The 11,888-nt window shown below is 41.9% G+C and overlaps 1 protein-coding gene across 12 annotated transcripts in view; it reads left to right on the forward strand.

Moving 5' to 3' along the window:
* NEDD4L (NEDD4 like E3 ubiquitin protein ligase) overlaps positions 1–11,888 on the forward strand; it is a 347,561-nt gene that overhangs the window by 298,085 nt on the left and 37,588 nt on the right. For 8 of the 12 annotated variants that reach the window (XM_028480031.2, XM_028480029.2, XM_028480030.2 and 5 more), the window contains 4 exons: positions 1,007–1,084; positions 2,504–2,558; positions 2,663–2,716; positions 8,155–8,213. In XM_028480031.2, coding sequence (XP_028335832.1) covers positions 1,007–1,084; positions 2,504–2,558; positions 2,663–2,716; positions 8,155–8,213 — 246 coding nt within the window. The remainder of the gene's footprint in view (positions 1–1,006; positions 1,085–2,503; positions 2,559–2,662; positions 2,717–8,154; positions 8,214–11,888) is intronic. The other 4 variants (XM_007129666.4, XM_007129668.4, XM_024132315.3 and 1 more) reach the window with 1 other exon arrangement.

Here is an 11,888-nt window from a genome sequence, read left to right on the forward strand (position 1 = left end):
CGGCATGTGGGATCTTCCCGGACCGGGGCTCGAACCCGTGTCCCCTGCATCGGCAGGCGGGCTCTCGACCACTGCGCCACCAGGGAAGCCCTACACTGCATTTTAATTGGGTCTGTATAAGTGAAGGACAGCTGCCAGACTCTAAACCAGAACCTCTGGGCAAGTTCTCGTTCTCTGTGAGACTCCGTTTCCTCATCTAAAGAAGCAGAGATTACCTGCCCAACCCCCTAGCAGGGTGGTTGCAAGAGCATACACCTGACTGTTCTTTGTAAGTTATAAAGCATGACCCAAGACGTCAGAGTATGTATTTTTCTGTCGTTGGTTCTGTGTGGTATCTTACGAAGCATGTCCCTTAAGAAAAATATTTTGTAAACTTTTAAGGTCTAATTGGTGGAACTTGATCAAGAGTCCCAGTAAAGTTCTCTCGTAGGGATGCGACTCCGTGACGTTGCTGACCAACTCTGGGGCAGGACATGCCTGGACAGTCAAACCAGATGCGGATTTTCGGCTTTAGCTCAAGAGAGGGTGGAAGGGAGCAACAGCAGACCCAAGTGCTGATGGAATGGGTGTTTCTAACAGGCTAGCTGCCCTCAGCCCGAGCTCAGCGTCTGCAGGGAGCCGTACGACCCGTGTCCTCACTCCCTCTCTGTGCGGTAGATCCTCCTCGTCTTCCCTGGCATCCTCTACTCTGGTCTCCATGGTAACATCACTGCTGGAACCCTCTTCCTCTTCACCTGCTCAGGGTCTTGGGGAAATGGTTAACCTTTTACTTAAACATTCTTACTCTCCTCCTTTCATCAAGTTCAAGGAGGAAGAGTAGAATCTTTTTGGAGAGATGGTCAGCCAGGCCTCCTACACAGAGGTGGGGGTCCTCCCCTCCCCACTGCAGCAGCCCCCCCACACAGGCAACCTGCTTGCTGTGCAACACACACACCTCCAGAAGGGGAGGACCAGTACCGCTCACAGATATCACCCCTAACATCTGCCTTTTACATTTTTCTTGCAGGAAGACCCACGCCTGAAATTTCCAGTGCATATGCGGTCAAAGGCATCTTTAAACCCCAATGACCTTGGCCCTCTTCCTGTGAGTACACTGGACACACACGGACCAGTCTGAAAATGTTTACTCATTCATGGGCCCAATGTTGATAGGGAAGCCCTGTGACCTTCTCTTTCTCCGGGCGTGCTGAGTCCCCTTGGTCTGTCATCTCTTAACAGAATTCGGGTGTATGACTGAACTGGTAGCTCATACAGTTCACACCACACCTAGCTCTTCTGAAAGAGGTTTCTGAATGGCTGACTGCTAGTGAAAGGTAGACCTTGCAACTAGGATGATGGACGAGGCATTCTCTACAGGTGACAGTTTAAGCAGCACACATTTATTTTGTAACTTAGCAACCAACTAATTTCCATCCATATTGCTGATTTAGTCATAGGAACAAAAAATTTTTAAAAAGTGGAAGAAAAGGGTGTACGTAATCACAGAAGGTTTCTATAAGTCATTTATCCAGCAGATGTTTTAAATTTTTCTCCCTTGTCAGTGACTGTTTGTAACTCTAATTTTTTATTAGTTTGTTCTCTTTTGGGGCCTGAGTGAGAGTCAAGCTGTTTACTCCAAGTTAGATTTTGAATGAAACCTTCACCATGCTTTCGTGTTGACCCACCCCCAGTTTTTTAAAAACCCTTACAGGCTAGAAAGGTGGGGAGATGGAAGGGTGCCGGGAATTTTTTTGGTGGTTGTTTTCCAAGAACCTTTCTGTTGCCTGGTGTATGGTATATTACAGCAAAATTTGAAGCTAGAAAGATTAGGGTGCAGTCTTTATTCATCAGGTTATACAAATATCCCACAGTCTCCAAATGTTTGGTTCCGGGGTTTAGATGGAAGGAGCCTGGGGAGAGGCTGGAGGGAGAGTTTAGTCAGTGAAAGATTGCAGGCTGTCTAGATCTGTTGGATTCTTGACTTTCAGGTAACAAGTAGGCACAGTTCAGATCATGAACGCGTACCAGCCTGATCTTGGAAAAATTATCCAAGTCTGGTTCCTGAGTAGTGAGAGTTCCCAGCAGAGAATTTCAGTATTCGATTGTTCAACCACCTGATGACACGAGTAAAGCGTCAGTCTCTCACATTTTATATCACCCTTCATCCTCCCTTGAGTACTCAGTAAATACTCATTTAATTAAATGAGCTCTTCGGCCCCAGGCTCAACTGTTTCACAGTGTGCTGGAGTTTCCCTTTGAAGCTTTTGAAATAATAACCCCTGTTTTTCTTGTTCATCATACAGTGAGTGCATCTGAGACTGTAGAACATGTGCTAAAGTGTGTTGCTGGGTGTTGTCATTTGAGTGAGTTCATTTGAAATGTTTCTATTTAGTTTATTCTTTATGTAAAAATGTACCCCAGGGGAGAAGAGTAAGAAGGTGTCCTAGAGTCTTTAACTTTTGCCTTTGATTTTGGAACTGCTGGCTAATGTTTGTCATCTCTTCCTCTCTTCCCCTGATACCAGCCTGGTTGGGAAGAAAGAATTCACTTGGATGGCCGAACGTTTTACATTGATCATAGTAAGTAGGTGCTGTTACGGACGCATAGGTGTTGCAGGTGAAGGGGGGAATGAGGGTAATTCAGATATGACAGTGAAAGCTGTGTCATTTTACTGTTTGTCTAGGCAGCCAGGTGTTATGTGGCGAGGATGATACCAGAGACTCAGTGCCCTCGTACGGTACTGTGCATTCACCCAAGTTTGCTTTAAAGTAGCCCATTCCAGTTTGATCTTGTGACCTATTAACTGTTTTTTTTTTAATTAAAAAAATTTTTTTTGATTGATGACCCCTTGACTTTTGTGCTTTTAATAAATACACTCTGGTAATAGAAAATAAGATTAGAAGTGATGATTATGTCAGAAATCTGTGTATGAGCAGTGCTTGAAGCAGCCGCTACGTTTTTTAAAAGCTGCCTTCAGAGGTCTCAGGGCAAGATGCCCATTCTGACTTATTTTCTATTCACAGCATGTTTCCCTGCACCCAACACACTAATACATGTGCAGTTCTTTTCTTGAAATTATATTTGCTGCAGACATTTGCTCCAGCTCCTATAAATAAATGTGTGGTTTCTCATGCCAACTAAAAGTTAAACTAATAAAGGTTTGCTTTTAGCCAGTGTTGGATTTTTTTTGTTGTTGTTTTTTTCCCCCTTGTTGAAGTGACATTTTCTCCATGGGATCATATTAGTATATCCCTTAAAACTTCTGAAAATGTATATTGAAAAGAAGTCTTCAGGTAGATTTAAAGTTCACATATGCGGGTGATCTGGTGGTATTTATCTTTGTTTTCATTTGGTTCATAAACATGAGCATTAAGTCTACACCAGATTTCCCAGCCTCACGTTTTCTTAACTGATTGCATTGGTTAGTTAAGCACGTTGCTGAGCTGACCGGGAAGCGTGGCCTCGAGGGGTCCTCGTGTGGGTGGGGCCTGTCACTGTCTCTCGTTTCAGGGCCTCTTCCTGGGTTCCTAAGCGACCAGTGCATGGTAGAGAGACCTTCGCTTTCAGGCACGGGAGATTGAGGGGTTTTTAGAAATCGAAGTAAGCAAGAAGCCCAACAATTCAGAATTAAACCAAAAGTAGAAGTCCTGGCTGTATTTAGGGGTGAGGGTTACCCTTGCTTAAAATTAGATAGTTCAAAGAACATAGGCCTAGTTTTTGCCTTCGACCGGTAAAAATGCTGATTCTTGCCTACGTTCCCGAATTTTACAGTGAGCATAAAATTGCTGCCATAAATGCTTTAACATATGCGGGTAGCCCCACTTCCTTCCTTCCTGTGCCAGTTATAATTCTCTTTCTCAGCAGAATTTGCCAGAATAGAAGAGGAGTCACACTGCCTTTTTCCCACTAAAAACAAAAAATAGTTTCCTTTTCAGTTTTTTCATGCATTACAATTTCAGTTTTCAAAGAGAGGTACGAGTAATAATGAGCATTTTATTAAAGCAAGGTCTTAACCGGTAACACAGCCTTGGTCCACCACACGGAGAGTACTTCACACAACATTGTGACCATGTTCCGGCTGGTGGTCTGATGTCAGGTCAACCTGAAAAGAACTTTATGAAATGTTCTTGACGTACTGTAAGGACCCAGAAACCAGAAAAACACGATTGCAAAGGGCCATCCTAGTATACATTAGAAAACTGGAAAAAATCATGGACTGTTTTTCTGGAGGCGTGCATAGACAGACCTAGTGTGATATGCGGTAAACGCTTGTTAAATGGTGACTCGGAATCCATTCACGGAGGGCCAGTGGTGCTGGTGTTGTGTTAGGGAGTTCATGCCCTTGGTTGGAAAGTGGAGAGAACCTGCCCTGAGAGGCAATAGCAGCTGTGCCTCCAGCCTCAGGCCTGCCCAGCTCCTGTTTTCCAGGCGGTGGGAAAGGGCGGTTCCTTGCTAAATGCCTGGGTGGTTCCTTTATTCCTAATCAGTCCCTCCAAGCTCCTCTCAGACATCCCCCATTCCTCTTTTCCAGACCACACAGCACTTGGGAGGCTCCCCCTCTTCACTCCTGGGAATCAAATGATAGGATATAGACCACATACAGAGCCTTGTTGATCTGAGCTATGCCAGTGTGAGATTTGTGATCCATTACGTGGAGATTAAAATTTGCCTTTGCTCAACTCTACTGAAAAGTTCTCTTAACCAAATACAGTGTAAATTAGATGACCAAAGACTGTGTAAGAAGAAGGTCTGTTTAGGAGAGCCTCATTAGCTTACAATGTAACATTTCTGCCAGGTCTCCCTAATTCGTCAACGTTTATTCAGTGGAAAGCAATAGGGCAGTGTACATATCAGTGAAACAGAGTTCAATGCGTATGCCTTTTTTTTTTTAAAAAAACAAATTCCAGTCTGTGAAAAATGAAGCATATCTGTCTTTTTTAAGACGCCGTATCAGGTACTCAAACCCACTCCAAAACGGGTTTCATTACCTGGAATTTTCTTACCTTCCGAACGAGTCTCTGCTTCTAAACATTTTTCCGGAATCTTATTTCTAGCAAAATTCAGCATCTCATTTTGCTCTCCTGCTGCCTGCAGGACGGAAGCCAGGCCACCCTACTACACCATTTGACCGTGAGAGCAGTCATCTTGTAAGGCGCTCAGAGCCATCCGTCTTCCACTTCGCTGGGGCATGTGCCCGCACACTGAATGTAGAAGGCAGCAGTGCGCTTGTCTCCTAATTCGTTAGGGTTTTTTATTTTCTGCTTCATAAATTCTTGAGCAGTGAGACATTTTCAAGATTAAAAATGTTAAAGATTTAATTTCAGAAGAGCATGAATGCTCAATACTAATCTGCTCTTTAGACTTCTAGATTCATTTGATTGACATTTATCAAAAAGCTCGTACGTCTCAAGCCTGGTGTCAAAGGGTATGGGAAGGTCTTGAACTGAATCCCTACCTCTCTTAGGAATAGTGTAGTTCTTCTTAAAGACCGGATCGGCTCAGCCCCTGAGTACTTGGCCACAGGCAGTTTATATACAAAGCTAGAAAATAAAATTCCAGGGATGCTGTAAGATCCTGTTTTAATCTTTCCTGCCAGCAGTCTTACCAAACCTGTTAATAGTAGCTAAATGGACTGAGTTTTTTATTCTTCTGCTTCATTCTCGCCCCTTTATTTGAAATGGTATGTCTCAAAGACAAAAAGCAAGTTTAGATTCAAAAGTTTTAGGCCAAAATGGGTAACTGGCCACCGACAGTCATATGTTGATAATTCTTAAGTGCAAAATTGATCATTATTGTAATCATACAAGACCCATAGGTGGTTCTGAAAGCCTAGACTGTTTTAAAAACAATCTGTTTTCGCCATCAGCTTCATTTGGTCATTTAAAAAGTCAGGCTCCTGCTACATGCTGGGAAATGTGTTAAGTGCTGGAGAGGGGGCTGCGGAGATGAATAGCAACCCGGTCCTGGTCCTCAAGGGGCTTAGGTTCTAGTAGGGAGTGCCAGGAGGTATTTAAGTGTTGTCTTAGGGGAATGAACCAGTTGTTACGTAGAAGTACTTGCTGAGAGTCTGGGCTCCAGCAGTGGAAGAAGGCTGCAAAAGAGCCCTGTAGAACGGGTGACTTTTCAGGTGGATCCCAAATAATGAGGGAGGTTTAGCCAGGCACGCCCAGAGAAGAGCAATTCTAGGAGGGAGAAAGCGTGCGCAGGTGTGTGAAGCTGGGCAGGTGACACCATGTTCAGAGGAGCGCAGTGGGGTTGCAAACGGCCGGTGGGCAGATGAGGCTGGCGTGACACCCGCGTTAAGTCAAAGGGAGTCTGCTGGTACGGGGACTCGGGTCCCTTCCGCAGCCAGGCAGGAGCACCTAAACCTCGTGGAAGACAGTTTTCCCACGGACGGGGGTGGGGGAGGAGGGGTGGTTCGGGGGTGCTGCGAGCGCTGGGGAGCCGCAGGTGAGGCTTCGCTCGTGGACCCTCGGCCCCGGGGGTGAGATGCCCTTGGCAGAGCTTCAAAGGAAGTGTTGAACGGGGCTGAGTGAGACTGAGGCCAGGGAGACCTAGAGAGTAGTCCAGGGAGAAGATGAGCGCTCGGGAAAGAAGCCTTTTCAGAGAGGTGGGGACAGGTGGGGACCACCGGAGTGAAAGGTGAGCGAGGATGGAGGGTATGGCAGGTGCCGGATTCGAACAGTGGGCGGATTGTGGTGCCGTTAATGAGGAATACAGGGTTGTATGAACCATTTTGGTAGTGGAGGGTTATGGGTCAAATTCCGGCAGAGTAGGGTTTGAGGTATTTCCCAGGGGAAATCCAGGTGCAGGTGTCAAGGATGGAGCTCGAGGTTCTGGTTTGGACAGATGTGGGGGTCATCATATGGAGGTAGTAGGTAATTTATCTTCTGGTTTGATGATGGTACCCAGTCTATCTATAGTCCAAGGCAGTTTTTACTCAGCTATATTCTTTTATTTACTTTTCTCCTGTTTTCCATCACAGCAACAGCTCTTAATTTCCAAAAACTTCTGTCTTCAAAGTAAGGGACCCAAAAATACCTTTTGCTTCTTCCATCAGTGTTCTCTGAAACAGTTGAAACATTTCTTGTAACTTTTCTGCCAGCGTGAGTCTAGAATTGTCATGTGCTTTGGTAGCTTAATTTTAAAACTTTACCGCTGCTTTTGTTATTCGAAAAATTCCTGGGATAGTCATTAAAACCAAATTTATTAGTTATTCTTATCAGTCCACTTACAAAGTATACCAGAAAAAAGCAGACTATTCTTCTCAAACAAATAATTTCCTTTTTTACAAACCAACTTAGATTTCCTAACACTCCAGAGAGAAACCTATTCTTCCCCGTCTACCCTCCCCATATCTTTCATGTGAGTCCATTCCTGCCCGCCCCCATATACACACACAGTAGCATAAAGTCTTTTTAATTAAGGCACAGTCACAAATCCCAAGTGATCCAGGTAGCTAATGTGTGTTTCCACCTACACCATTGAAGCAGTGGTGTAGGTGCCATTTACTAATCTTATTGACATTGACTCATTTGGAAGAAAGAACCACTTCTCACCAGCTTGACCAAAAGGGAACCTTTTCTCTGAAATCCTCCTCTGCTGTATCTAATTCTCATTTTTTGGACTGCCTTAGCTGTTTTGATTTTTGTGTGCATATGAGTGACACATGTAATGGATTATTCATTTGTTCAACTTAGGATTTTTAATTGAAAGCCGTTTGCAACACCATAAGCAAAGGAAAGAGTATTTGAAATGAGAAAAAAAATCATGTGTGTGTGTTAACTTTTGGGGAACTAAAATCTTTTATGCTTTTTTTCAATTAAATGAAAATCAACCTCAAGTTATAAATCCTTGAAGGTACAGGGGTTTATAATTGAAATTTCAGCAGATTGCTTGCCCCAAACAGTGTGAATAGATGGTTTTACTTTAGTTGTGCATTTTTGATTGTTTTTAACTAAACAGTATGGGGGGCCGCGGTGCAGATTGCCTTACAGAGTATATAGTTCTCTTCTAACCCTGAAATACTAAGTTATTTATCCTTGGGAGTCAGGATGGGGAACTGGGGGAACTTTTGGAAAATCCAGAAATAATTCTTTCTAAGACATTTTGGACATGAAATAGATTTGAACTAATAAGCCGGTTGTTGTTTGTTTTTTTTTAAAATATTTCCAGATAGCAAAATTACTCAGTGGGAAGACCCAAGACTGCAGAATCCAGCTATTACTGGTCCGGTCAGTATTCTCAAGTTCTGACTCTTCAGTATAATATTTCGGTTTCATCTAAACACACATTTCTTGTATATTCCTGCTTACCTTGAGGCCAAGGGCCTGGCTGGTGTCCTTGAGAAATTTAACATTACTCCCGTCTGCTCCTTCCAGGAATTTCTGGGTGAGGTAGCTACATTTGCCTTTTCACAGGACTTTCAACATAAAGGAGAAGAAAATGGTTTGCTAGTGGTAACAAAACTAAACATTCTCTTTTGTCTTTTATAAAAGGGTAGATTAAAAGTATAACCATCAAAATGTCCTCTCTTCCTTTTTATATGAAGCAAAACTTGGTCCTGTATTTGTAGAGTTTTAACGTTTCTTGAGGCCAAGGGTAGTACATGCATGCTAACAAATTTAAATTGGATCCTGAATCTCTTCCGGCTCTACAGCTCTGCAAAGGTTTGGGTGAGGGGGTAGCTGCGCTCCAGAGCTGGCAGTTAAGAATCTTATCTCTGCCGACCCACTAACTTTGCCATAGTCCGCTTACGTGTGTTCATAAGGAAGAGTGACAACCTGGCACTGGTCAGCAGGCACCTGGTATCAAACACCTGAAAGGAGCCTGTGGAATACTCCAGAGTCTTTTGTCAGTGGTTACAGGAGTGCAAGGAGAGACTCTGGAATTGCAGGAACTGTACTGGGATGAGCAGAAGATTGCAAATTGGGGAATCTTTTAATAACTGGAGGAGCTAAAGGAAGGGACGTTTGTTATATCAAGTGCTGAGCTGAGACACCAATAGGTATATTTAAAATACTGATTTTGTGGCTTTAATCTGATTTGGTTCAAATTACATTTTGAATTATAGGTCCATTTGAAAACTTGAAAGATAATACAGTGCAAACGCACCTTGATACCTGACATCCCTTTAGTTACTTGTTGGATTTGGATTTGTTCAGCTGCTTTGCTTAGCGGTCGATGCCAAGTGCCCAATGCCACGTGGGTCAAAACAGGCGCCAGCTCCTCTGCATGTAGCTTAACAAACACCTGCCTCACTACCACGGCTCCTTTTGTTACATTCACAGTCACAATAAGTTAGAGTAGTATTTTCTCTTCTCCATCATGAGAAACAAGGTAAATTCAAGAAATGATGCTGTTTTCAAGCAACAGAAGACTTTTGACATAATGATGAAGCCTTTTCAAATATTTCTGTCGCTTATTGATCATCTGTCTTCATGCAACACTGTTAGTTCTTATTAATTACTATCGAAAATTATTTAGCATCGTAAATCCAGGTAGATTTGCCCTGAAGAAAGCTCTTTCTTTGTTTTCTACTAACAAAAGAGCCTTGTTTACTCTTTTTTTTTTATTATTGGTAGTATTTCTTTCAATAAGAGCATGTGTATTTAGGTAATTATTACCTTAGTGTAGATATTTGGTCTTCGTTTTAATTCAGTTCTAAATTTTTGCTAATTTCCATAATGATTTCTTTCTGTCCTTAACTTACAAATTATTTAGAATATGCTTTTTAGTTTCTGAGCGTGTGAGAGGGTTTTTACCTGTTTCTTACTGATTTCTGATTTTACTGCATTGTGGTCATATAATATTGTCTATGGAATATTATCAGATTTTTGAAACTTCTTTGGGGGCTTGGCAACTTTTTGTTAATGTTCTTTTTGTGTTTGAAAAGAATGTGTATTCTGTCTTTGCTGGGTATAGAGTTCTTTATATATGTCTGTTAGATCAGGCCTACGGTGTTCAAATTTTCCATTGCCATGACAACTTTTTTCCTGGCTTTTCTTTATCTAACCGAGTCAGCTGTGTCAGAATCTCCCATGGTGACTGTGGCTTTGTCAGTCATTATGTTCACTTTCTCTTCACTAGTACTTGCCTAGTATATCTTTTCTGTCTTTTAACTATCTCTGTTTTTTCTTTTTTCTTGCTTTCTGTTGGACTGATAGAGTACTCTTTATTTTCTTTCATTTGCTATACTTGCTTGGACGTTGTATTTTCTATTTCTGTTCTTTTGGTGCTCACATTAAAATTTTTAACCAATATACTTGACCTTTGTCAAAATTAATCACTCTCTACTCTTTTCCTGGATAATATATGACTTTGGGGAACTTTAGTGCTGTTCTTCCCACTCCTAGTTTCCATTGTTCAGTGGAATTTTAAAACTACCTTGTCTTTAAACTTGCCAAATAATCATTAATATTTTCTCTTTTTTTCAACAGTCAAAGCTTGTTTAATTTACTTACATGTAAACAAATTCCTTTGCCCACCATTGTTCTTTTTTTCTCACATCTTTATTGGAGTATAATTGCTTTGCAATAGTGTGTTAGTTTCTGCTGTATAACACAGTGAATCAGCTATACATATACATATATCCCCATATCCCTTCCCTCTTGCGTCTCCCTCCCACCCTCCCTATCCCGCCTCTCTAGGTGGTCACAAAGCACCGAGCTGATCTCCCTGTGCTATGCGGCTGCTTCCCACTAGCTATTTTACATGTGGTAGTGTATGTTAGCTTACAGTATTTGTTTTTCTCTTTCTGACTTACTTCACTCTGTATGACAGTCTCTAGGTCCATCCACCTCACTACAAAGAACTCAATTTTGTTCCTTTTTATGGCTGAGTAATATTCCATTGTATATATGTGCCGCATCTTCTTTATCCATTCATCTGTCGATGGACACTTCGGTTGCTTCCACATCCCCACCATTGGTTCTTGCATCTACTTTTTTCCAGGTTAAGTTTTCTCCTTAATAAAGTTTAATATCTAGTTCATGGTTCTCAAAGTGTGGTCTACAGATCAACAGCATCATTCGTTCAGAAACTTATTAGAAATGTAAATTTTGGGCTCCCAACCCAGACCTACTGAAAATCAGCAACTTTGGTTGTGGGCCCTGCAGTCTGTGTTTTAACATACCCTCCCAGGGATTCTGATGCTCACTCAAGTTTGAGAACCTCTGCTCTGGTGGCAATTTCAGTGAGGGTCTGAGAGAGAGGGGGCTTACCTACCTCTCTGTTAAATGATAGTTTAGCTGATTATAGAATCCTTAGTCAACACTTACTCTCCTTCAGTACTTTGGAGATTTTTTTTTTTGTCTCTTCCGGCCTCCATAACTGATGATGAGAAGTTCGTTGTCACTCTAATTGTCATTTTTTTGGTGAGTAAATCTCTCTTCTCCGGTGATTTTGAATTTTTCTCCGTGTCTTTGATTTTCTACAGTTTTACTGTCACGAATCTAAGTGTGGATTTCTTTTTATTTATTCCGCTCAGGATTCATTGTGACTCTTCCATATGGGGATGGTGTCTCTCCTTTATTCAGGAAAATTCCCTGCAGTTATTTCTTCACATATTGTACCTTTCCCATTTTTATTATCTGCATCAGTAATTCCTATCGGGTATTTGATTCAGTTTTACATTCTGTCTCCCTTATCTTTTAGCTTTCCGATCTTCTTTCTCATTGCTGTACTGTGGGCTCAGCTCTTCCAGTTAATTATCTTTTAAGCTTTTTATAATCTACTCTATCAGTTCATTGTGTCTATTCTTTCAGTGACTAGATTTAATTGCCCAAAGTTCTATTCGGTCTTTTTCAGTTTGCTTGGTCTTTTTAGTTATTGTTATTTGGTCCTGTTCTTCCCTTTTATTTATTCATACTTACAGCTTTTTTTTTTTTTTTTTTTTTTTTTGCGGTATG

Source organism: Physeter macrocephalus, chromosome 19 (genome assembly GCF_002837175.3).
Source record: "Physeter macrocephalus isolate SW-GA chromosome 19, ASM283717v5, whole genome shotgun sequence".
In the NCBI taxonomy this organism is placed as follows: Eukaryota; Metazoa; Chordata; class Mammalia; order Artiodactyla; family Physeteridae; genus Physeter; species Physeter macrocephalus.